The sequence below is a fragment of the Fukomys damarensis genome, unplaced genomic scaffold (genome assembly GCF_012274545.1).
Source record: "Fukomys damarensis isolate Sample0158 unplaced genomic scaffold, DMR_v1.0_HiC HiC_scaffold_34, whole genome shotgun sequence".
NCBI lineage: Eukaryota > Metazoa > Chordata > Mammalia > Rodentia > Bathyergidae > Fukomys > Fukomys damarensis.
Window position 1 is genome coordinate 22,151,847 of NW_022900946.1, and position 26,696 is coordinate 22,178,542.

General features: G+C 52.9%; 1 protein-coding gene across 2 annotated transcripts in view; it reads left to right on the forward strand.

Moving 5' to 3' along the window:
* Positions 1–26,696, forward strand: part of Lmf1 (lipase maturation factor 1) — a 98,561-nt gene that overhangs the window by 61,149 nt on the left and 10,716 nt on the right. For both annotated transcript variants that reach the window (XM_033758671.1, XM_010620544.3), the window contains exons 5-7: positions 3,701–3,766; positions 15,422–15,589; positions 26,385–26,568. In XM_033758671.1, the coding sequence (XP_033614562.1) occupies positions 3,701–3,766; positions 15,422–15,589; positions 26,385–26,568 (418 nt within the window). The remainder of the gene's footprint in view (positions 1–3,700; positions 3,767–15,421; positions 15,590–26,384; positions 26,569–26,696) is intronic.

Below are 26,696 nucleotides of genomic sequence, written 5' to 3' on the forward strand. Positions count from 1 at the left end.
AGCTGGTCTCTCCAAACGTGGAGAGCACTGAGTCTTAGGAAGCCACAGAGCATGTGCTTATATCACATGGGTGAACCATGTGGCAGTTACTGCAGCCCTGAGCTGCGGCATCTTGCAGGACACGTGAGCATCCTGTGTGGGAGCTCAGATCTTGAAAGGGAGAGGCAGTGCTGCCGGTCACGCCTGAGTCCCTGCGCCTACTCACAGGGGCACAGCTTGTCCCCTAGCCTTCTTTCTCCGAGGAAGCAGAGGTCCAGCTAAGTTCTCACAGAGCAGGAAGAGGCCATCACCCGATGTCCCAGGCCAAGGATCCCAAGCAGCATTCAGGCTTTCATTTCTGTGCTTGGGGCCAGGGCATCTCCATGTTCAGGGTGAATTTTTGAGAAGCACCTGTGTCACCACTCAATGCAAAATCAAGACATATTCTATTAGCCTGAAATGTTCCAGCGTCTTGGTCTTTCTCAAGCAGAGGGCAGGAGGGTCACAGGACAACTGTAGGTCATTTAGCTCCTGTGGGTCTGGCATGCTGTGGCCTGTCTGTGCCATTTTTCAAAATTGATTTTGGGCTGGAAAAAGCTCAAAGAGGGCTTTGTTCCCTTGACACTTCCTCTGGAATAAAGGAGCCGTGGAAATCTGACATCTGCAATGCCGGAGTGAGCTGAGGGAGGGGCATAATTATCTTGTACTCCTGGAGGAAGGTTCAGCTTTTTAAGTGTCTCATATCAACTTGGAGTTTGAGTGACATCTTAATTATTTTGGGTTTTTTCCCCCCTTCCTGGTTTGAATCTCCAAAGAGTCCTGCTCTCAGGTTCTGTAAGGATGTGGGATGCCGAGTCAGCCTTACAGATGCCAATGTGGCACCCACTTTCCTGCCTAGCAGAAGAAGCCATCAGTTCTGCCTAGGTGGATACAGGATGAGTCTCGGGGTGACAGACCCACTCAGACCCTGGTTGGCTGGACACATCCAACTTGTGCACGTACCAGGGCTATGCAGGGCAGGAGTTATGTCTGGGTGCAGCCTTTTAGTGACTATGACCTGAGCAAACCAGTTTCTGCAGACTGACTTTGTCCTCATGGTAACGTAGCCAGCAAAGTCTCTAAACAGCATTGTTCCCAGGTCATGGAACATGACTCCATGTGACCCTCAGTGTTGCGCACTGCTCTTCTGTAATGTCAGGGGCGGGCACCTGTGGGCCCTGAGGGACTCTAGAGACCTGAACACTAAAACAGGAAGTGGCCCTCTTCCACTTAGGTGGTGGCACAGTTCAGTCCATGCACAGGTGTTCCCGCTGGTGACCCCGGGCTCTCTCCAGGTCTCCCTAGGATCACTCGTTTGCCCTCTGGAAGCAAGTTGTCTTCCAGGGCCAGGCCACTATCCCTCTTGGCTCTCACACTTGTGCGCCATCCCCAGTCTCACCCAGCCTGTGGAAAGCCCCTGTTTCCTCAGCTGCCTGGTGTCCCTCTTGTGTGTCCCTTATACCCCTGCCCAGGAGTCTGGTTGTACTTCCTGATGGCCTCTGCCTGGATCTTGCACTTTCTAACCAGCCCCAGCAGGCCGTTCTTGCGGTTGGACTCACACAATGTACCATGAGTTGAGTCTAGGTTCCAGGGACCACCTGGGTTTCCACGCCCTGTTCTTTCCTGTCCTTTCTGCTCCGTACACACCTGTCCTTGCCATGCTCACACTCATGACCCAAGTCTCCACACTGTACTCTCTGTTGTCACACAGTGGCCCCAGCTTCACCAGGGCTGCCCCTTCTCCTTAGACCATCCTTGTCAACTGTTTATTTTCAGGTTTGCCTTGTGATGAGTTCCCCCAAGTTCATGTATTCAAATCCTAGTCCTGGGGTGATGAAGTTAGAAGGTGAGGCCTAATACTACCCAGTATCTCTTTAGGGGAAACCTTTGTGAGTGGAAATAGTGTCCTAATAAAATGGTCCCCAGAAAAACCCTTCACCTTCATTCCGCCATCTGAGAGCATAGCAGGTTAGCCATCTGCAACCCAGAAACAGACCCTCACCAGAACCAACTATGCCTGCCCCCTGACTTCAGATTTCTAGCTTGTGAAAAATAAATCTCTGTTGTTTATAAGTCACCCATCTGTGATATTTTGTTATAGCAGCCTGGGGAAAGCCCTACTGACCTTTTTTCCATGCCCCTCTGACATGCCTGTCCACCCCTACTAGAATATGGCCTCTTTTGCGCCCACCTGGACCTCATGGGCACTCAGTCCAGGTCTGCAAGTGAATGATAGGTAGGTGGATGGGTGAGTGGATAGATAAAGGATGGATGGATGGTTAAGTGGATATTGGATAGATAATGGATGAGTGGGTGGATGGATGGATGGGTTAGTGGATGGATACTAGTGGAAGAGAATGTTTTGTGGATGGATGGATGGATGGATGATAGAAGGATAGGTAGGTGATGGCTGGATGATGATGGATGGATAATGAATGGGTAATGATGGATCAATAATGGATAGATCATGGATGAACGGGTGATGGGCAGACGATGGCTAGATGGATGATGGATGGGCCGTGTCTGGATTATGGACAGGTGGATGTTGTTGGGTAGGTAAGTGATGGATGGATAAGCGATGGGCTGATGGATGATAGATGGATGAATGAGTAATCAACAGCTGATGAGTGGATGGATGATGGATAGACGTGTGATGAGTGGTTAGATAATGAATGGGGGTTGGGTGGTTAGTGGGTCATTGGTAGTTGGTTGATGGATGGGTAGATGATGAATGAACGATGAATGGGTGAATGGGTGGTGAGTGGGTGGACAATGGCTGGGTAGATGACGGGTGATGGGTGGATGGACGGTAGATGATGGATAGGTGGATGGTGATGGGTGGGTAGTACAGCCAGTCCAACTTTTTCAGGGATGGATGTAGCTGCAGGAAGCACCGTCTCTGGAGAAGACGGAATTTCTTTCTCTAAAATCATTTCTTACCTTGCACCATCGTTTGTATAGAAGAGATAGAAGTTAGAACCAAATCTTGGCATCTCTGGCTAAGGTTTTAGTTCTAGCAGGAAACAGTTGTTTCTGACTTATAAATAAGCCACATGATACTGTTGGTGCTTGAGAGAAGGGACAGGGCGTGTGTGCTGGCCTCCTTCCTGGACACTGCTAAGGGAGGCTGAGACAGGGCTATGGGGACATGCCTGTAATCCCAGCTACTTGGCAGGAGTATTGTGAGTTCAAAGCCACTTTGGGCAACTTAAGCCCATATCTCAAAATAGAAAATAAAAAGGTGTGGGGATGTAGCTCAATGGATGAATGCTTGCTTAGCATACACAAGGCCCTACATTTGATCTCCTGTACCACACACACACACACACACACACAAACAAACAAAAAGGGTCCCGAGTGTGTCTTCCATAAAGTTTTGTTAAATTTTACTTTTTAGTGTTCATATTCCTTCACAGCACAGGCTCTCTGACCTCATAGATGTCCACTTTTTTAGTATTGTTTTGGTTTGGTTTTTGTTTTGTTTGAAAGGATCTTTCTAAGTTTCCCGGGCTGGCCTGGAATTTTCAATCCTTCTGTCTCAGCCTCCTGAGTAACTGGGATTACAGGCCACATGCCACCATGCCTTTCACGGTCCACTTTCATCCTTGGGAGCTGGTCTTACCAGGCTGTTGCCTGGCAATGTCCTGGCCATGCCTGATGCTCTGCTTTCTCACCCCTACAGGGCCTGATCAAAATCCGGGGTGACCAGTGCTGGTGGGACCTCACCTGCATGGACTACCACTATGAGGTAAGAAGCACACCAGCCACCACATTGCCGCTGCACACATCTGGGATGTCCTGCCTTTCTCTGGGTAGTCGGCATGAAGCATTTGCAGAGGTCCCTGCTCACTGCACTGGTGGGACAGGTACTTGGCCTAGCCTGGGGGCAAGCCCAACTGGACTTTGGTTTTCCCAAGCCCCTGGGCCAAGCTGGGGACTGTCCCTCTGAGGGCTGCCCTGCAGTCTACCCTCCTCTGGCAGGTGTGCCTGCTTCCCTGCTGGTCTCCAAAATGCCCCATCCCAGGCCTCAGCCCAGGGCTTCAGGCACAACCAGACATAGGCCCAAGCCTCAAAGCCTTGAACAGTACCATCCCTACCACTGTCACTGCCAGATGCCCACAAGCTAAGGGCAGAGGCCAGGGTAGCATTTGACGTCCTTGTGCCCAACACACATCTCTGTCCTGTGAGACTCTTTTTCTCCATGTTTCAGCCTGAACACAGGAAAGCTAGTGTTTACTTGCATCGTGGTCAAAAGGCTACCTCTGTGGTTCTCATTGTCCTTTATAGCTTCTTTGTCCTGAGCTTTGGGCATTTCACATCATGTCTGAATGCCAGGGTGCTGTCCCATCACAGTTGTGTGCCCAGCATCCTGAGCCACTGCATTGGTGACCTGGGTACCCAAACAGCACCATTAGTGTTTCCCTCTGACCTGATGTCTTGACTATTATTCAGGGTCTTCAGACTGCCCTACATTTTATCAAATGTCCCTCAGAAATCCTCTTTCTGCTCTGCTGGGGACCCCAGAACTCCTTTGTCCTTGGGCACGGTCAGCCCCTTTCGGTAATATGCCATAAAGAAATGTTGTTAACACTACATGTACCGTGATAGGAAGTGGCCTCTGGGAACAAATGACCTGGCTGTGTGCTAGTGGACCATTCGACGAACAGAGCAGGTGCTGGAAAGTCTCAGAGCTGTGTGCGTGTAGATTTCAGTAGGAGCCGATACACCAACCGTACCTTGCCCAAAAAAGACCGAGCATGGTCTGCTCCCCAGAAAGATGACAGTCTGCAGCCGGCAGCTCTCTCATGTCCTCACTCGGCTCGGTGTCCAGACTTGCTGCAAGCCCCAGAGTATCTCAGGATCTTTGCCTGCTTCCTCAGAGCCTGGCCAGCTGGGACACATGGAGGAGGGAACCCTGAGGGTCTGAGGTTATGTCCACAGAAGCCCCGCAGCCAGTGCCACACTCAGGTCAGGGAAGGCCTGAGGAGAACCCCGGCTGTGAAGGCTCCGTCACACTCCCAGGGCCGCTCTGAACCTATGAGCAGCCAGTGCTTGTGGTACTGGCTGGATGGCCATGCACCTGAGTCTCCTGACAGGAGGACTGTGAGGCGAGGGGCCTTTGCTCACCGGCAACTCCCAGCCACCAGGTGGAAGTGGCTTCAGACCACCGAGGTGAGTTTCCACTGGGAGTACGGCCTACGGTGGTTGTGGAGCGGAACACAGGGCAATCAGATAGTATATGTCCTGGCTCTGGGGTCAGGAAGGGCAGAAGGGCAGCTCAGGGTAGAATGGGGCATGTCTGGCCCTGGAACTGTGGGTAGGCCCGGCTGAATGGGCTGAGTTAAAGCATGGGGAGCAGTGACCAAGAGGCCCCACTGAGGACACCAGTCACCAGCAGCAGGTCCCAGGTCACATGCCACCTCTGTGAACAGAGGTGCGACCCAGCTCCCACAGACCCTCTCAAATTGGGTAATTTGTAGAATAACTCATAGAATTCAGGATAGTTTCCTCACGATTTGCCACTTATCACAAAAGTATCACCTGCGCTGGTGGGAAGAGATAAAGGCCCACTCCCCTCAAATGGTCACCAGCCCAGAAGTGTGAGTCCTATTGTTTTTTTGGTTTGGTTTGGTTTTGTTTTGTTTTTTGAGACAGGGTCTCACTATGTAGTTGAGACTGACCTGGAACTCACTATGTAGCCCAGGCTGGTCTCGAACTCACAGTGGATCCTCCTGCCTCAGCCTCCCAAGTGCTGGGATGACAGGCATGTACCACCTCGCCCAGCTGAGCCCTATTGTTTTGCAGGGTTTCCTCACAGGGCAGGCCTGGTGAACTCACTGGCGCCTGAGGATTTGGGCCATCCCCAGCTTCTCTCCCAAGGGTCAGGTAGGGCAGACATTCCTGCACACACACGTGGCAGGTACTTCTGTGCCTAGCACTCCAGGAGTGGCCTCCTTGGACTGAACTCTGTGTGGCTAAAAGAGGCTCATAATGTACAACAAACGTTCAGGGGCATGAGGTACTCCGCACCAGGATCCCAGAGCAGGCCCAGTGTGGATGCCCTGATTAGGACGACTGTGCCCTCCCACAGGTGCAGTGGCCTCCTCTCACCTCCATGTCATGGCCACCAGCACAACACACTGCGGAGCTCTGGTCACACTCTGGGGTTGCAGCTGACTCGCTGCCCAGCATGGAGAAGAGGAATCATACCCTGTGTCACTAGCCTAGGAATAGATCAGGATTCAAAGTGTGGCTTCTATTGAATATGTCTCACTTGCACACCAGCACAACGTTGGGGACTGCCTGTACCCACCTGTCCTTATGTCAGTGTTATGGGGCCACCTGGGATCCCATGGCCTGGGGAGCAGCCTTGTATTCCTGGGCTCTGCTGCTCACTGGATGACTCTGTCCAGGTCACTCACACCCAAGCCCTAAGGTGTTGTCTTCACTTCAAGACCAATCATCTGTTCAAGTGATGTGCATGAAAGGCCTCGTCACCAAGCCTATGAGCTCCGCTCCAGCAGACAGTTATGACCACGGCTTAGTAAAACCATCCACACCAATGCCCCCAGGAGTACCTCCTCCTCAGACATTTAGGAAGGGAAGAAAAACAAATGCTTCATGCCTGCTAGCAACTTTATATTCAAAACACACAGTGCTCCATTTCAAATTGCAAGGAAAGGCTTCTGGTTGGGGGCGGGGGGCCGTTCCCATGTTAACCTCTTTGCTCTGTACAGGTTACCAAGACCTGAATTTTTCAACTACTGTGATTACACAGTTTTGGGGGTTTTTTTGTTTTGTTTTGCTTTGCTTTTTGTTTTTAATGAAACTTACTTTTAGATTTACAGAATAGTAGCAAAAAGAGTACAGAAAATTTCCAGGTACCCCTCACCCAGTTTTCCTTCGTGTTCAGTCTTACACTGCTGTGGTACATATACAGAGCTAAGCCACCGGCATTGATACATTAATATTGATTATACTCTAGGCTTTATTTGGGTTTTACTACTTGCCATTTTCTGTTCTAGGACCCAGCCCAAGAGGCTGTGTTGCATTTCGTCATCGTAACCTATTAGTCTTCTGTGGTCTGTGATGGTTCCTTAATATTTTCTTATTTTTCACAATCTTGACATGACCATGAAAGTTTGGAGTACACCTGATTAGGTATTTTATAAAACGTCCTATGACTTCAGTTTCTCTGGTGTTTCTGTCATAATTCCACCGTGGTTGTAAGGTTTGATGAGAATTCATAGTGAGATGTTCTCCGGAGATCAGCGTAACTTTCTGGTCACTTGACCATGGTAGTGTTTGGTAGTTTCTCCACTGAAAAGTTGCATTTTTTTTTTTCTCCTTTACAAATTTTTTTTGTCTTAGAAAACAAGTCCCTAAATTCTACCTACTGTCTAGGAGAGTACAATATTTTATTTGAGGGAGCGGTACCGGGCATTGAACTCAGGACCTTGCACTTGTGAGGCAGGCGGTGGAACCACTGAGCCAAACCCCCAGCCCCAAGGAGAGTACAATATTAAGCTTTAATCCCTGGAGAGAAATATCTGCATATATTAATTGGGATTCTTCTGTAAGGTGAAGGCGTCTCTGCTCCCCTTTTATTCATAGTCAATCAATTTTGGTTTAATTTATTGTGTGATTTTTATTATTTTGCTTACATTGCTACAGCTTTGGCTGTTGTGAGCCCTTTTAGATTGGCTCGTGTGTCTCTTTGGGGTTTTTTTATTATCTCCTGACTAGAGCTTCGACGTGCTCTGGCGCATCGACTACACACATGTATAGCTTGACTTCTTCATGCTGCATGAAAATATTTCATCCTGCAGCTTTACAGTTCAACTTTAAGGAGGTTTGCTGTGCGTGTTTTGGTGCCTTGAGCTGTCGGAAGTCTTCTGTGTTCAAGTTGAAGCCGTAGCCACCCACGGTGGGTGACACTGTGGCGGGTCTGTGCCTGAGAGCTGACCTCCTCCTCGCCTTGTCCCCTCTCCGTCCTCTGTCTCTGTCCACATCTCCCCCTCTCGGTGTCATGTCTGCCCCAGGTCTCTCTGTTTCTCGTTTCCTGTCTTCATCTCCCTCCATCTCTTCCCCTGCTCTCACTCTGGGGGAGCACTGATGAGTTAATAGAAAGTCTATACTGTTGTTTGGCTCCAGAGTCCTGCACACCCAGCTGACCTTTAATCCAGGGCAATAAATCACTTTCCGCTGCTGTTATTTGTAAAGTCCCTCAGACTCCACGTGTGTAAAAGAAACCTTTGTGTGATACTGACTTTTTAAGATAGAACTCCAGCCCCAAACAAGAACAGCTGACATGCAGGTCACCTGCACCGTGACCAGCTGAGAGCTCTTGACAGTGCAGATGCTGGGAGGGAGCCTGGGAGCCTTGAGCTCAGCGTGGATGTGTACGGGTGTCTGCATCTTGTGTTTAGGGGTACATGCATACATGCAGACGTGCACACGCAGATGTTGGACGGGGACACTCCCTCGCGTGCTCTCCCGCTGAGCGCTGCTCCGGGGCACAAGCATCCTGGCACCTGCCACCCACTTCTTCCTCAGTTTTCTGACCAAGAACATAAAGTGTGCCTGCGGGTAGCTTCACTTGGCGTCTGTTTGGTTAGTCCAGGACCAGGGCGTGTGTCCCTTGTTCATCTGTTCTCTCCTGACCGGAGCAGCAGTCTGAGGATGCTCACCCTGTGTCTTCTCTGCAGGGTGTGGCCCGGTCTGCTCATCCCTGGGGCAGGCGCTCTTAGGAACTTGGGGAAGGTGGTTGCAAATTGTTAATGTGGAGGATCTAGGTGCTCAGGGGAGCTTGCATCCCACACAGCAGTGGGTGATGATGCCCCAAGTGCTCCCCTTCACTCTTTCAAACGTATTGCTGCTGGGGGTTCAAAAAATACCAAGCAATGGTTCTGTTGTGGAGCATTAAAATGCTCGTAGTAGGGAAGTAGCGTGCTTCTCACGGTGGTGGCCCTGGGGGCTGTGAAAGCCGCTGTGCTCCTGCCAGTTCCACAGGCAGCTGGCTGGCTGACGAGTCTTCACTTCCACACGTTAGGGCCGGTGCTTCACAGTGGAAGAGCCCTTGGCAGGTGCTAAGAGCTATAGAGGCCAGAGGGGCGGGAAGGTCCACAGGTCCCTGCTGGGATCACAGGCTGCTCCTGTCTCTGGGGGCTGGGCACCAGTGTGGGCTGAGGAGTGCGTGGCACAGGGTCTCACCCAAGGGGAGAGAGAGCAGCAGGCCCTGGGAACACAAGTCTAAATACACCACTTCCCAGGTGGCACCTCTAGGACCTGCCCTGCCCTGTAGGAGCCCTCCAGGCATGAGCCGGGTGGCTATGGGCTTGCTGGGCTGGGGTGTGGCCCAATGCCAAGCACAAGCTTAGCATGACACATGGTACAGGGTTGATCCCCAGCACCACAGAGAGGGGAGAGAAACAAAGGGAAGGGGCTTATGAGTAAATGACAAGCGTTCTAGGTACAAAGGGTGCTGTGCCAAGACCCTAGACAGAGACCGTACGCTTTTCTCACTGTTCCCACGTCCACGGTCATGTCTAGACACACCACGTAGGCATTCATGGGGACCCACCCGTGGGTATGAGTCAGGGACCCCAGGGGCCAGGAGGATTCCGTGCCAATCTCAAAGGCTCTGTGTCTTCTGTGCTGGCCCAGATGTAGTGAGTCCCCCAAAGTCCCAGAGCCTATGCCCTGCTGTGCTAACTCAGCCCAACTCGGGAATCCAGGAGTGCAGTTGGCAATAATTTTTAGCTCAGGATTTGATCGCATGTTTTTATTTATCCCCAGTCAGGGGCTGGAGATTTAGCTCAGTGGCACCAAGCCTGCCTGACAAGTGCAAGGTCCTGAGTTCAATCCCCCGTACCAAAAGAAAAAGAAAAAAAGAAACTCAGTGTTCCGCTATGATTTTTTTTTTTTTTTCAAACTCAGGACCTTGTGCTTGTGAGGCAGACTTGGTGCCACTGAGCTAAAGCCCTGCTATGATTTTTAATGTTTTGTTTTTCTCTATGGAAAATTTCAAAGTACGGAAGTATCACAATGAATCCATATCTCCCCACCCAAATGAACCTGCAGCCGCCCCCCAGAGCACAACAGAGTATCAGGCTCTTAAGCAGGGACTGGTCTTCCCCCGACCTGCTCTGCAGTGGCACCGCTTGTAATCCTGTCCGTGGGAAGAGAGCATCCCGACGCCTCACCACATCCCTTCCAGGGAGGTAAACGGGAGTAGGACTTTGCTAAGTGTGCTTCTAGGTGAGGCCGTCCCCCACGCTGCAGGGGGACCAGCAGTGAGCATCAAGACGAGAGTGTTCACTCTGAGAGGCGCACAGTGTGCTGGCAGCTGATGGCAGGGCTGGCACCTGTTTCTGCGTCCCCTAGGACCTGCTGCAGCCCACAACAGAGAGTGAGTGGGTAGGACCCAGCCCCTACTCAGGCCTATGGGCGTGCAGCTTTCCTTGGCACCACTCAGCCTTTGTGGGTGAGAAGTAGAGCATTCCAGCCACAGGGTCTGTCTCCACTTGGGGTTTAAGAAGTCTTTGTCATCAAGAAGAATAGAGCACAGATTCCTCAGATTTTTTTTTTTTTTTTAGTTTTGGGTTGTTTTTTTTTTTTTTTTTTTTTTTTTTTGGCAGAGGGGTACTGGGGATTGAACTCAGGACCTTGTGCTTGCAAAGCAGGCAGTGGAACCACTGAGCTGAATCCCCAGCCGCCCTCAGATGGTTTTGATACAACAGACAGTGTCCTATGCTGTATCTCTAGTGAAGAAACTACAGATGTTGCAGTCGATGCACATATCTGGGGCGGGGGGGTAGGTTTAATTTCTTGCTAGGAGTTTGGAGGAAATTTTTTTTAATTTGTGTTTTTTGGGGGGGAGCGGGTACCAGGGATCAAACTTGGGTCCCTATGCTTGCAAGGCAGGCAGTGGAACCACTGAGCTAAATCCCTGGCCCAGGGGAAATTTAATTTTGCCTTTCAGGCCCTCTCTTGCCGTGTCCTGCAAACCCCAGAGGCTGTTTGCCTTGGGGGTCAGGTTTCATCTCACAGGCCGGAAGGGAGCGGTGTCCAGCAGTGCGGGCAGCCCCTCTACTTGATTGGTGCCCCTTGACTCCCTTTCCCAGGGTCCCATGTCTGCCATCCACACCAGGGCCACCTCCTGGGGCTCCCATGCAGGAGGCTTGTGGACAAGCAGCGCGATCCATGCCAGATGGTTCTGCGGTGCCATTCCTGGGGCACTGAGCGCTGCAAACTTCTCCACCACTCACCAACCCCAGGTCTGGGATCCAGAGCATGTCAGACCAGCACTAGTCGGCTTGTCTGATTCCCAGGCCTCTACAAGTGACCGCAGTGGCTCAGAGCTGTAACAGCCCCCCAGGGACAGGCCCTGCTGCCCAGACAGCCTTGCTTAGGAAGCTTACGGCCTGTCGCACACCCCACCCCCGCCCCCGGCCCACCCTTGGCTCCAGGGACGTCTGTGTCCCCGCGCTGCCAGCCGCTGCTGCTGGATCCGCCCTCCTTCACCACAGCGTGTTTCCTGACTCCAGTGGCCTAGGGCCCCGCCCACCTAGCTCACTCGCTAGAGGCTCCCTGGGTTCAGCCATTCCCGGGGCCGCTTCCCAACTCTACACCATGAAACTTGGCTTTGCTCTTCCTCCTTCCACAGTTCCTTCCTCCTGGGTCCAGGGATTGTTCACATGGGGCCTCAGCCAGGAGAAATATTTTATTGGGGGGTGTGGATAACTGGGGATGGAACTCAGGGCCTTCATACTGAGCTGCAGCCCCGGCCCATTTTTGTTCTCGGACAGGGTCTTGCTTAGCAAGATCTTACTTTTCATGGTGACCAGGGCCCCTGTGCTACCAGCCAGCTGTCTGGGTCTGTACTTGGACGTGGGTCGCTAGTGCCCTAAGATTTAGGGATCTGCTAATCTGGGAATAATTTGTGGCAAGGTAGACGCTATTCACGAAAGCCATAAAAGTTAACTTTCTAGAAGCCATGACCAAATCCAGTCCAGTGGACTGAAAGCTGCGGCTCAGCTGCTTGTCCACTGGAAGATTTACTAAGTTGAACCCTCAGGGATTGAGGAACACAGGCTTCCTCCTATGGAGGGGTCCCCATTCCAAGACACAGGTAGGTCAGGGGTATGGCCTCAGGTCACCAGAGACCAAGGATGGAGAGTAGAAGCACAGACACCCTTCTGGCTTTGTGGTGCTGAGCAAATCCTAACCCCTGACTTCGCAGTGATGCCACGCTGACTTAAATGACAAAACACACTGGAATGCAGGGTCCGCGAAGTTGGAGTTTCTCAACCTGCGGGCATTTTTCAGAAATGTTTCTGTTCTGGGCTTCTTATTTCTTTCCTTTATTGTCAGAGTATACTTCACAGCCTTGAGTCTTGAAATTTTCAGAACTCGGTCTGTTTCAGTGGACTTTCCATGTTCCGTGTCTGCAGGTGTTAATGACATGGGGTTGGCAGCTGCTGTTTCAGCTCTCCCGTCCCTCCTTACTTACTGTCCAGCTCTGTGCAGTCTGGCCCTGTTATTAGCCACATAGGGTAGGTGTTTACGCGCTACACTTCCTCCTGGATGTCAAGGAGCCCTGCTCCTCCTCCTCCTGCTCCTCCTCCTCCTGCTCCTCCTCCTCCTGCTCCTCCTCCTCCTCCCTGTCCTGCTCCTGCCCTGATGTCTTCTTTATCCACAGCTTTCCCATGAGCAGTGCCTGTGCAGTGACTCTCCCCCACTCACCATATCTGGAGTCGTCTCTTACCTGCGTCCTGTCTGACAAGCGCTGCCTTCTGTGGGGGTATTTCGATCATTTGCGTCAAACCTGGCTTTTGGCATGGACAGACATCAGTCTGTTGTCTTATTTCTAATCTCGTCTTTTTCTGCCTGGTTGAGACTGATTATGACTCTTTAAATTTTTCTGTATGGTTCATTTGCTCTAACACTCTGTGGTTTTATATCTATAGTCACTTTAGGATTTAGAGTATATGTATAAGAGCCGGGTGTGGTGGCGCACGCCTGTAATCCCAGCACTCGGGAGGCTGAGGCAGGAGGATCGCTGTGAGTTCGAGACCAGCCTGGGCTACACAGTGAGTTCCAGGTCAGTCTCACTACATAATGAGACCCTGTCTCAAAAAAAAAACTAAATAAATAAATAGAGTATATGTATAGTTAACTCATCCTATAGTACCTTTGTTTCAAAAATTCTAAAAGCCCTTTTACAGTAATAGTCTTCCATTTTCCCTTTCTGGCCTTTTTGCTGTGATTGTCACAGTTACTTCTGCATATGTTATAAAATACATACTATATTTTATTATTTTCCTTTAAATAACCACATCACCTTTTAAAAATATTTCATTAAATTGCAAAGCAAGCTCCTGTTTGCTGTGTACTTAGCATGTCTAGGGCTCCTCACCCATCTGTGCAGATCCAGGCTGCCAGCTCATATTTTTTCACATCTCCGATTGTCAGGTAAGGATACTTGTTGGGTGATAGCGAGCCCAGGAGGGCTCTGGTCCCCTGCTGGAGCCCTAGTGCTGCTCCACTGACCACACCACATAACAGGTGACCTCGCCTCACAGCGAGGCGGCCTTCCTCATCGGGGGTAATCTCAGAGGAGCCCTTCTCATGGGTCAGTCTTCACAAGGCCTGGACGGGGGTGGTGCCAGGTATCTTGTCATGTATTATCTCGGTGGAGGCGAGTCTCACAGCCAGCTGGGGATCGCAAGGGTCAGGGATGCAGACGCTCCCTGTGCTGGGTCCAGTGTGCGCACACCCTCACGACAGCCCCTCGCCACTGCCATCTGGGGAACCAGCACTCCTGCGAAGCTCTGTTCAGTGAGCCGGCTACTTCGAAGGTGTTTTTCACCATTCTGAGGCTCATTTCCTTTCTCGTTATCTCCCATCCCCTTGGAACTGGAGCCAGGAGGCTCGTGCTTGTAAGAACCCTTTGGCATGGTTTCTTTGGCTTCCGCCTCTGCCCAGGCGGCAGCCGCAGCTTTGGGCCTCAGGTATCCAGGGACCAGTTTCCAGGGGACCCTGGCCACCACTCCACTTCTGCACACACCGTGCCTTTACCCAGGCCTCACCATGGTCAGTCAGCATGGGGGGCCTCCCCACCCCATCAAGAGCTCATGGGTCCCCAGGATCCTGTCGTCGGCACCGTGGAAGCGGTTGGTCTTCAGGTTTCAGCTCGTGGACCTGCCTTGGGCACACGTGTGCTGCCTTCCCTCAAGGCCTCTCTGCCTGGGTTGGTGCGGTTGAGGCCCCAGTCAGTGGATGGGAGGTGTGCAGCATGGTCTTCAGTTAAAATAGGGCATGTGGAGCTTGGATCCATCCTCCGGGCACGAATGATCACATTCCCGTTTGGATGAAAACCCGCAATACAGAGTCTGTATTTATAAAGGTAGGGAAATAGTGAAGCAAGCTCTTCTGTCCTTTGACTTTGCCCTACAGGGACAGGAAGAGGTGCTGAAACACCAGCACACAGGTATCTCCCAGCGGGGCTTCCCCTTCCAAATCATCACCCTTTCTCCTCTCGTGTCTTTCTGACTTTGGATCGTCTCCTTTCAGATTTGTGAAATGGGATCCCCACATCTGGGCTACCCTGTGTCTGAGTGTGATGCACGAATCACTGACCCCGAATGAGCCAGCGCTGTGCCTCCACCAAGCCACAGCGCCCTCAGCTCTCGGCTTATGTTTTACAGGGTACAAGGTTGCCCCCTTACACAGTTCACGGCCAGACTTCAGTGTAGAGAGGGAGCTTTGTCCCTGTGTGCCAGGGTGAGGAGGTCAGGCCCCTTCATGGCCCAAAGTGAAAGCACCTTCTTCTCCAGGTGGCTTCTGCTCCTCCTTGCGGCAGACCTCCTACCTGTTCAGAGTTGCCTGGTGCTGTCTGTGACACCCTCACCCTCCACCGCTGGGCCTGTGCTCAAGTCCCAGTCCCTTGAAAAAAGCCTGTGTGGCCCTATGGAAGCCCCCACCACACCAGAAAGACAGAGGGACCTCAGGACCTTGCTGAGCCCAGAAGTGGGCACGGTCCTTGGTTGCACCAGGCAACCCCAGGGTCTCCTGGCAGTGGGGACCATCCTGGGCTTCAGAGGCTACTACCTTGCCACCTGCAGTCCCCTTTCGCAGGGCCTGTGTTCCTAACTTGGACCTATGGTTTAAAGGCATGACGCCTTCAATTAAAGTGTATAGTTTTTGCTTTTAAATGATGAACTTGTTTTGCCTTCAAAACCCACCTCCCCTCAGAAATGCCCTGGCCCTTCTCAATCAGGCCAGCTGGCTCTGCCTATGCAGGCCTCGGGGAGCCAAGAGGTGCTAGATCCAGGGGATATTCCATCCCTGAAGCCCCCACCGCTAGCATGGAGAATCATTGTCTCTCTCGCACCCACAGACACAGCCTGTGCCCAACCCCCTGGCCTACTTCCTGCACCAGTCACCCTGGTGGTTCCACCGCTTCGAGACACTCAGCAACCACGTCCTGGAGCTGCTGGTACCCTTCCTTGTGTTCCTTGGGCGCCGCCTGTGCCTCCTCCATGGGGTGCTACAGATCTTCTTTCAGGTGAGCGCAGCCTCTTGTCACTACCCTACCTCTACATATCTGTAGAGGCACCAGTAACCTCACGGTTTCCCACTAACCCTTCCGCAGGGAGGGCTGGGGCAGACAGGCCATCCTAGCACATCCTAGCACATCCAAGAGTGACCTCACCAGCTCCTGGCTCTGACCAAGTTCTGTTCCTTCGTGAGAGCATCTGTGTGGGGTGGCGAGGTGTGGGCGCAGGCCTGGGTTAGACACCCCGCAGCCCAGTGCAGGTGTCCCTGCCTTGCTGCACCCAATCCTGATTTCTCTTTAAGTTCCAGAAGTTTCATATGTAGATGTCAGTACCCTGGGAGTTGGGGTCCTGAGGGGCCCATCTCATGCCATCCCCTTAGGGACGTGGGTTGTCAACATCACTGTCTTCCTCAAGCTGCAGGCACCTGGCCCTTCTCCTGCCCCACCTAACCTGAGACACCTCTCTGGATCTCACAAACCTCAGGTCACCACACTTCTTACAACTTTTGGGGTCCACTTATCAACTTCCAAGGAAATCACAGTTGAGATTTTTAAAACTTTCTATTTTACATATTATTTTTATGGAGGTGTAACGTGAATGCAGTGAGAGGTACAATTATCAAGTGTACGGCATAGTCTGATACTCGTGCCCGGTCCAGCGGAGCCATGGCCCTGTGCCCTTCCTTCAGTCCCATCTCCACCCTGACGCCTGTCCGTCCCCGCTTATGTTGGCTGCCTCTGCCCTGGGCCGCGTGTCCCCGTGCTCGCGTCACTCCCGAGGACAAGTTGCCTCTGGCAGGGGCCACAGTGGGCGAATCAGGCCTGTCGTGGACTCTCGGCTGTTCCATTTCTTTGCTGCAAGCCTGCGGTGTGCCCTGTGTGCTCACCTGTCAGGGACACTGCTGGGCCATGGGGAGATAGGTGCTTATTCCTATGAGAAACACCCATGTCCCCAAGTGGTGTATCCTTCCTACCTCCTCCAGCAGAGCTGGGCCCCCATGGTCCTACACCCTCAGTCCTGTTGTTACAACTGGTCATTCTGTGTCAGCCATGCAAGTGGCACCTCGTGGGGTCTGGTGGCCCTGGTGAGACCACGGAAAAGACTTGATGTAGTTACAGCTGTCTTTCCACACTCAAAATTCTCCCCAGAGAGGGAGGCATGCCCTGCACCTTCATAGGTGTGTGACGTCTGTATAATTCTACTCCATACATGCTTGGGTATATTTTATCCATGACACTTTATCTTTGTGGGCGTTGTAAATGGCCTTCTTTTTTACCTAAAGTGTCTTCCTCTTTGTCAGTATAATCGTGTTGTAGCTGTGCTGCCAGCCTTCAGGGTGGGTCTTCTCAGGTGACTTTCCCTGCATTAAGTGATGGTCACCGTGTGTGGCTCTCCGATGATACTGTCGCGAACAGCAGGGGTCCCTTGTCACTTTGTGGGTTCTGCTCCCACCCCTTCCTCCTGGTTGTGTGGGATCACAGGCTGTGCACTGCAGTGGTGACTCCAGCTCCTCTCCTCACAGCGCCCCTGGTGTGTCTGCCAACACCAGGCAGTGTCGTGTCCTCTCTCCCTCTGGTTTATAGGGCAGTTCTGTTTCATGGCTTTGGTTCTGGTTTTGTGGTCAGGCGTGGACACAGAGTTTGGTAGTTGTGTTCCCCATCTGTGACACAAGGGTCCCTTGGGTCTTCTTCTCCGATTTCCTAATGTGGTAAGTTATGTTACTCCCGCTCTTGTCAAGCCAGCTTATGTCACTACAATAAACTCAGCTTGGTCTTGCTATATAAACTTTAATATGTTACTGGGCCCAATTCACCGATGTTTTCTTTTGGATTTGTCATGGCTGTCAGCGATTAAAGCCTGTCTGGTTTTCCCTCCTAACTGCCACGTGGATTTGCTGTCTGTGGTGTCACCCTCCCCGCATATGTGGGGACAGCCTCGCTCTCTGAGCGCTCACAGAGATGCAGATGGCCTGTTTCTCTAAACTGGACAACACCAGGCATGGATTCCTTGTGAGCACTGGGGTGACCCCTTCTGTGGCTGCCAGACATGCAGTTTCCCCTCTGGGTGGCGGCTTCGGGGGGCACCCGTGTCCCAGAATTTGTCCATTTCCGCTGATTTCAAGTTTATTGGCCACAAAGAGGGTTGTAATATTTCCATATCTGGATCTGTGAGCTGCTCCCCTCCTGCCCTCATTTTCACGTCTGAGCTGGGCCATGTCTGAATCGGGCCCACAGTTAACTGAGCATCTGAGCCTTGGCCACATCTTTGCCGTTGTGACAACCTTAAGGACATCAGAATGCTTACCCTGTCTCTGTCCCTATGGGTTCACCTGCTTTTGTTGCTCCAGTGTTTTAATTGTTTTGTTTGCTTTGTTTGTTTGTTTTGGAACAAGGGATCAAACCTGGGACCTTGTGCTTTCGAGGCAGGCAGTGGCACCACTGAGCTAAATTCCCGGCCCTATTTGCTTTTTTTAAAGAATTCTCTCAGGACCATTTTGTGTTTATAGGAACACTGTGCAGAGACCAGAGAGGGTCCCCTGCATCCCTCATTACAAACTCCTCACACTGTTGTGCAAGGCCCATAGTGACATATGATTAACTAAAGTCCGCAGCCCATACCAGGCTCCCTCCTATGCAGCGTGTTCTGTGGATCTGGACACACGTAAGAGGACAAGTGTCCACCACTGCCGTGTCATACAGTGTTCTCATCCCCCCTAAAACTGCTGAGTTCTGCCTGTTCATCCTTCTCCATATCCTAACCTCTGGCACCCCTTGACCTTTTCCTGTCCCTGTATTTCTGCCCTTTGCAAATATCCCAGCAATAGAATCACTCTGCATCTCCTGGTCAGACTGGCTCTTCTCAGTCGCATGACTAAGATTCTCATGTCTTTCCATGGCCGGATCACTCCTTTCTCCTTAGTGCTGAATGATGCTCCCTTACCTGGGTGTTCTGAAGCCTGTTTCCCACCCACCTGTCCCACCACAGACAGAGCTAATAGGCTTCCTGTTCCATGTAGGGCACTACGGTACTTGACTGATCACAGCAAGGAGGGCTGCATGGACCCCTGGGGGCGTGCCCAGCCTGGACTGGTGGGTCTCAGAGTCCTGACCAAGGCCTGACCACCAAGGGTTTCCTCCTCCACATGCCCAGGGGCCACAAGTAACCTCTTCTGAGGACACTCACAGGAGGATGGAGCATCTGTGTCACACCTGCCCCATGCACATGGCATTCCGAGCCATCTTCAGCCTGTGTCCTATGGTTCCAGTGGTGGGAGGAAGTCCTGAGCAGAGCCTCAGCCTCTGGAGAAATGTCCCCACTGTGGGCTCTACAGGCCAGGGATCCCACTGACCTGTCCTAGTGGAAAATAGGGAGCTTTCTGCACTGGCTCTAGGTCCTGGTACAAAGGCAGTGCACAGGACACAGCCTCAGCAAAGAACACAGGTCTGCTTGGCCTTCAGCTCAGGGCCACTGCTGCCATCCACCCTCTAGGCCATCAGGACCCCTCAGCTATACTGAACAGTGGCCCCCTGCTGCTGCTCTCCAAATAAGCTGAAGATGCTCCACTAGTATTAGCAAGAAGCAAATCATTACATTACTGAAACAACATGGTGAGGTTTCTGTCCCTTGTGCCTGGAAAGAGTCCTGTTTTGAGGACAGACCTTATTTGACCTCTGAACCTATGGCTTGGAGCGCCATCTTGGGCAGAGCTCACTTGGTGGAATCCCACTTGATTTCAGGATAAGTATCTGCCCACCTAGACGAACAGCCAAGCATCCCATAGCCTCACTGTCCAGGGGCTGTGCACCAGGTACGGCCCTTGTTCTGAGTCTGCTGCCCCAAAGAAGCCCCTGCACACATTCCTCAGTTCAGTGGTGATGCACTGACCTAGCTGGGGGGCAGAGCGCTCATCCTCCATCTGAAGCCCTGGGCTTGTTCCAGAGAGCCCAGCCCCACGGCCTCCTTACTGTACCTCGAAGGTTCAGGAGTGTCCCTGCCATCCTCCAGCCCATGCCATATGCAGGACAAGACAGAGATGTCCGGGGCCTGACTCCTCTCTGGGGCCTAGTCTGACATCTCACCCGGGCAGGGTGGCGTCTTGGACTGGGGACTTGCAGGGCACAGCTTGTGCCATCCCGAGAGCAGGTGCCCAGAAATAGTTTGGAGACAGTGTAGTGTGGTGCTGAGGATGACTGTGCACTCTGGCAAGGATGTAACTTCCGCAGCGTCCTTCCTCTGGGAGGGATGGGATGCGAGCAGATCACCTCCTCCCACGCTGAGTTTATACAGCTGCTTCAGAGGGTTCTGCAAGGACACAGGGCCCACCAGCTTCTTGGGGAAGTGCATGTGGGGAGGGACCAGGGAGCATGGTACCTCAGCTCCGAGGGCATCATTGGCATCCACCACAGACCACTACAGACATCTGCAGCCCGCTGAGGCATCAGTCCGCTCAAGGAGGAGGCAGGCCGGGCCTGAGATTCGGCCAGATGCTGTGAGGACTTTGGAGAGGCAGCGTTTGAGACACACCCCCTACCCCATGGCTGCTCTGATTCCCCCACTGCTGCATCTAGAGACAAAGGCCTGGGAGGCACCATCAGCCCCCACAGTCCAGCCAGGCCTGGGGCCAGGTCCCAGCAGCAGCCCTGTCCCCAGAGCTGAGCATGTATGCTCCCATTCTTTTGAATATGGCGAGTAACAACAACAACAAAAAATCTGCCACTCTAAAGTATGCCCCAGCGGTGTTAAATAAATTCTCAGTGTTGTGCATCCAGTACACCTGGTCCTATGACTTCTACCCCACAGCACAAGCAGGACCCACCCCTCCTTACCACTAGCTGAGGTCTGCTCTGTCCCATCTGCATTTTTATGCAAAGAGAATCACACAGTGTGTGCCTTTGAATGCCTTTCAGTGAGCACAAGCGCCTGAAGCTTGTCTGTGTCACCGTGTGACATGTGTGGGGTCTGCTTCCCTTGTAAGGCTGAGTGCCATGCCCTTGTGTGGGCGCACGGCTTACAGTCAGCCGTTCCTGGACTTTAGACTCCAGTGACATCTCACACCAGATTTCCTCCTCTCTGTGTCCTGCCATGTGCTTCTGCTTTTCCTGGTTGCCGCATGGTGCGGACTCATGGTTCATGGTCACAGCGGTGGTCACCATGGCTGCATGCATGTGCCTTGTGGGAGGTTCCCATGAGCACCCGAGCACCTCTGTGGAAGCTGCTGGTGGAAGCACATGTTCTCCCTGGTAACTGTGAGCTCCTCCAGGACATCCCCAAACCTACTCCTTCCTTTAGGGGTCATGTTGCTTGGCCCCAGAACATTTGCTGTGTCCCCCAGGCCCAGGGTCACTACTTTGAGTTCCTCTCCCACCCCCGGCACTGTGAAGGCCTCACCCCAGTCCTCTGCAGAGCACACTGTAGGTTCATCTGGGGCTCTGAGGCCCTCGGTAAACACAGATGGGCTGTGATGAGATTCATGTCCCTCCGAGGAGATGGGCTGCAGGGACATGAAGAGGAAAACAAGAAAGACAAGATCCCCTTGGAGCACTCTGGCTGCTCTACACCAAATTCCATCCTTCTTACTAAAGAAACAGCCAGATGGGGGCTTGGGGGTGTTAATCCAGGCTGGACTAGGGTGAGCCTGACCTGGAATTAAGCACAGCCAGATCTGTCTGTCTGTCAGCAGACAGTGTCACAGGGACTTTCCAGAGTGCTGTTAGAAGCGGGACTTCTCCTCATACTGTGTCCTGTGGGCCTAATGCTCTGAGCATGGGGTCCCCACTTGAACTCTCATTAGAATGGCCCCAGGTGGGAAGTCAGGCTGCCTCCCACCCCAACGAAGGCACAATAAGATCAGGAATCTGAAGGGCCAAGGTGGGGAATGGGGGTGTTGCTCAGAGCTCCCCAGGTGGTTTTAACACATGGCTGGGGCAGAACAGCCCCCAGGAGACCAGAGCGTCTCCAGACTCTGTAATGGGACGGCACAGGCATGGGTCTGCTGCTATGGGAGCATCTGTGAGAATCTGCAGGAAGAAAGTTTCGGGCTGCTCATTGTACACAGCCAGAGGCCACAGTTTCTGTCCCGGCCCCGGCGGGCATGGGGGCAGCTGCGAGTTTGTGACAGATGTGGACAAGCATCTCAATCTCCCCTGCCTTCCTCGGACAAGTGGCTGACACTCATGCTGTGCAGCCTGGAGGGACAATGGCAGAGAGCTGCCCGCCAAGGCTGAGGTCAGCTGGGAGTCACAGAGTAACCTCTGGGTGCGCTCAGCGTCACCGTCTGCCAGGATGACAGGCCTCACGGACAGCCACCCCGGCAGCACCTTGGGAACACAATGCAGGCTTCCTGGACACACTGGGGCTGTGGTACTGGGGCTCCCTAATGCTCACACTCAAGCTGCAGCCTGCAGGCTGGGCCCGGGAAAGCCAGTGCTATCATCCTAGGCCAAATTCCAAGGTCCAAGAACCAGGGGACCCACTCCAAGGGCAGCAACGGTCATCCCAGCTCATGCAAAGAACAGATTCACCGTCCCGACCTCTTCCCTTCGTGCCCTTGTCCTCTCCACGCCACATTACTGCCGTGCTGTGCACAGCTCGTGGTCCTCACTCCTCTCTGTGGTGTTTTCCCTTCTGGCTGCTTTTAGGACCTTCTCTCTCCTGGGTTTTGAGTAGTCGAATTAGGACATGTTTTCTATTCTTTTCTTTGAGTCGATCCTGGCTGTGATTTCCTAGGCTTCTCTATCTGTGCTGTTATTGCTTTCATCGAATTAGGGAATTTGAGGGCCTGTTTCCTCATGTTTTTTCTGCCATGCTTCAACTTCATGTGGGCTTAGACCCTGCACGCACACCCCGAATGCAGCCCGGCGTGCTTTGCTTCAGCTCAGGACGCTTGCACTGCCCCGCGCTCGGGTGCTCACGGTGTCCCCATGAAGTGTTGCTGCTGTTCCGGAGTGTGTCCAGGAAGTTTCTTACCTCACGGGCCACCTTTTCACCTCTGGAATCACTGCCGGTTCTTGTTTATGGCTCTTGTGTTTCTCTTAAATTCAAAAGAAAACACAGTTGTCATTTCAAAGCATTTACAATAGATATGTGATTCGGGTTCTGTTGGCTTTCCCCTCCTGATTGTGGCTTATGTTTGCAGCAGTTTGTGTGTCTGGACGTGGCCGGTGCTGCTACAGCAACTACCTCTGTCATCCCTTGGGTGCTGGCTTCAGGTTCCCACGGGCAGGTCCAGAGGCCTCGACCCGGGTGGTGGTTGAGGCCCACGCACCATGCGTGGTGTTTCATGGGTGCCTGCTGTGTGCCTGTTTTTCAGTTAGTCTGTGTCCCTGGGTCATTAGAACCCTGGAGTCTGGCCTGTATGCTCACCAGGTCCCACTCAGCGCCCGCTCCCCTGCTTCTGTCCCTTGCCTGACTTGAGGCCCAGCCCATGACTCAAATACATTCCTGCCATGCATTCTGGCTCCTCTGCTCCCTCACCCTCTGCCTTCCAGGTCTGAAACATGTTCTACTCCCCTCTCAGAGGTTGGGGTTCAGGGGCTGGGGATTTAGCTCAGCGACACCACCACCTTCCTCTCAAGTGCAAGGTCCTGAGTTCGATCCCCTGTACCAAAAACAAAAAAGCAGGTTGGGGTCCCACAACACCCGCAGACAAGTATCTCAGGATAGTTTTCCTGTCTGTTTGGTGTCCAGCAGTTTGTTCCGGCCATTGAGGTTCCTTTCCCTCACCCCTGACTATGACCCCTTCCCTAACCTGCACCAGAAACCACAGGCACAGCGTTCATCCTGAGCTCATCAGCCCCACAGTGTGAAACCACAGCAGCGCTGGGGAATCACTGAGCTCTGAGTCTCAGAGGGAGTGGCAGTCTTCCAGAGGTGGCTACTCTGTGTATGAAGTCCTGGAGAATAGTGCCCCTCTTCCAGTTGGCTGTACCCAGCGGAGGTGGGATACACACCCTGGGAGGTCCAGTGCTAAGGTGTTTCTGTGAAGCAGACCAAGCTGAGATGCTGAGGAAAAACAATCTCTTAGTCTCCTTCTATCCTTGTCCCCGATACGCAGATGTTGAAGGAAGATAGCAAGGGTGTAGCTGGGCTGCGGGGTAGATACTGGACCATGTTACGCAGGTCAGTGTGCCATGGAGACCAGCAGGGGTTGAACTCTGCTGTTCCTGAGGACGGTGTCACTGGACCGTATGCGCATCTCAATCAGCCTGGAGCCTTGGCCGGGCCACATGTTTTGTTCTTCTGCATTTTGGGGGGGCACAGAGTCCAAGGGGGGCTTTTGCTGCTGTAAACAAGTGGGTACAGTTGGGACAGTCCCAAGTGACGCCTCCTTCTGGGTGCTCTGAACACCCTATGGGGCTCACTCTGGTGAGGCCTGGGACCATCAGGTCCTCACAGGCAGCACTGATCCCGAGCCCAAGAGATGTACCTTCTGGTCTCATCCTCTTCTGGGTCAGAGCAGGGAGAGCAGCTAAAACTAGGCGAGTTCTGTCACCATCCCTGAGGAGAGGGAAACACAGGTAGGAGCCACACTGGGAACCTCCAGGTATCTGGTAATGTTTGATCTGCCGCTGCTGGATGGGCAAAGGCAGCTGCCTCACTCCCAACTGCAGGGCCCATGCTCCAGGCCAGCCGCAGGGGTAAGGTAAGAGCCCAGAACTGGTGCAGCCAGTGGGAACAGATGCAGGATGCTCAGGTGTCCTCACAGGAGCCCCAGAACCCCTCCAAAGTACCCCACCCACGGTCGGGACATTATCTAGCCCTTCATCCACCCCATGTACAAGGGTGCTCAGGCCCAAGCCCCTCCACCCTCACAGCAGCAGCCCAAAGCATAGGGCTGCTCCCCGGGCCTGCATCTGACCTGGGTCAATGGCCTCAGCAAACCACAGGAGCAGCCCACGTCCACCCATCGCATCTACCCAGGCAGCTCCTGCCAGGCTGGGGCCAGTGGGCTTGGGGCCCTGGGCAGGCAAAAGACTGGGCAACATTATACGTAGTGAAGAACAAGAGTTATTTTGTGGCTCAGAACCAGAAAAGCTAGTACTCCAAATTAGTTCAGGGAAAGCCATGAACCCACACTTCATAAACCACCAGTATATTCCGCAAAACTGACCACTGAATACCAGCCCAGCACACAGACCCCTCACTGGACGTCAGCATCCATGACCTTAAACTCCCTGCTCCTTCGGCAGGATGGGCCGTAATTAAAGCGCAGCCCATGAGCCAAGGCTGGTCCACTCCCACCAATGCGAGCAATTTTTGGCCAGCAGAATGTGACCAGGGCTGTACTAGGGTTGACACCCCCGGTTCTACCTGCCAGGAACAAAAAAGGTGACTTCTGTAGGTCCAGGGTCCACACAACACCACCCGCTCCCGTCCTTTCCTCCTCTGTGCTTATCTTCTTCCTCCTACTTGGCCCACATAGCTCAGTCAGCCCTGCACATTTTCCTAGAACTCGGAATCCTACCCACGTCTGTTACCCCTCCTCTCCTTCACCCGGAAGCCACTTCAACTCCAAAACTTTTCCTTTTGGGCTGTCCTGGACCTTTTCAGGGAGCCCAGCTATTTCACTCCTCCACTACTAAGGGTGGCTGCTAAACCAGCTCTGTCCACAGGGAGGAGGGCTTCTGAAGCTCAGCCCCAACCGCACCTCCACCCCTGTCCCCGGAAGCTCACAGGAAGTGGACCTGAAGCTTGCAGGACAGTGGTGGCGAATCTATGGCTTGCATGCTGCACTGGACTGTGTCATCATCGAAAACTCTAAAAGGTTTGCCATCATTGTCTTAGAAGAACAGCCTTGGGTAGGCAGCTTCATAGATGGAACACACACACACACACACTGTAAAACATAAAAGTTGATAAACTGTACTTCATTGAACATTTAAAGCCAGATGCCAAAAGGGCGAGCCATGAGTGCAGAGCTCTCGTCGCACGCACAGGTCCGACAACACGTCAGAAGAACCCAGGAACTCGGCCACAAGACACTTACTTGTTCTCTTAGAGGAAAAGGCCTGACAGCACCTCCCAGGAGTATGTGCGGATGCACCTGGGCTCAGAGCAGCTTGGCATCCGCAGTTGCTCCAGTCTCCCGGCCACCAATGCCAAGAAGACGCTGGCCACATGTTGGCGAGGCCCAGCCCTCACGCCCCACTGTGGGGACTGGGACCTTGTTCCCACTTTGAAAAGCAGTTTCCTCACCAGTTCAGCCTGTGCCTGCTTCTCAGCCACCCTGTCCTGCGCATCCCCAGGGACTCAGCCGCATCCACCCAGGAAAAGGGACAAGACCCAGAGCTCCACACAGGGGTGGTGAGGACCCCACCCCTCGTGCTCCCACAGTGGCACTCACTGCACCCTGATAAGCAGAGGAAGCCACTGTGGGACTCCCTTTCTGGGAAGCTCAAGAAAGGCTGGACAGCAGCAGGACAGGGTGCCTAGAGCGTGTCCCGTCCACAGTGGTAAACACTCGTCAGAAACCACCGAACTGCACACTTGAAATGGGCGCCTTTTCCTATTGGTGTCAGTACAGGTGGTTTAAAGGTGAACCCTGAGACTGTCCGCAAACCTTGGGCTGTAACTTTCATCCCTTCTCAGGGCATAAGGGCACCTACAGTGGTCACAGTGCTGTCTCCTATCACCCTTAAACTCCAAGAATCCTGTGTCCCATGAGCTTAGTTCCCTGAGGCCTCATGTCTGAAAACCCAAGAGAGAAGACTCTGGCCCATCCTCAGTCCTGCTTTTCAAGAGCCAGGCTGGATGGGGCACACACTGTGTCCTACAGCCCTGGCTCACCCTTGGGACCATCCACAGGTGGTCCTTATCCTCAGCGGGAACCTAAGCTTTCTGAACTGGCTGACCATTGTGCCCAGCCTCTCCTGCTTTGATGATGCCACACTGGGATTCCTGTTCCCTTCAGGGCCAGGTGGCCTGAAGGATCAAGTCCTACGGATACACAAGGAGGAAGCTGGAGGGGCCCAGCCTAAGCCAAGATACGGTAGGTGACCCTAACCCTAACTCCTTCTACATGCTGGGGACGGGGAGGTGTCGGCTGTGTGGGGACCCTGTGCCCTCGGTCTTGGTTGGGGATGAGAGGTGCTCGGAGGGCCCCCGGCCATAAGAACT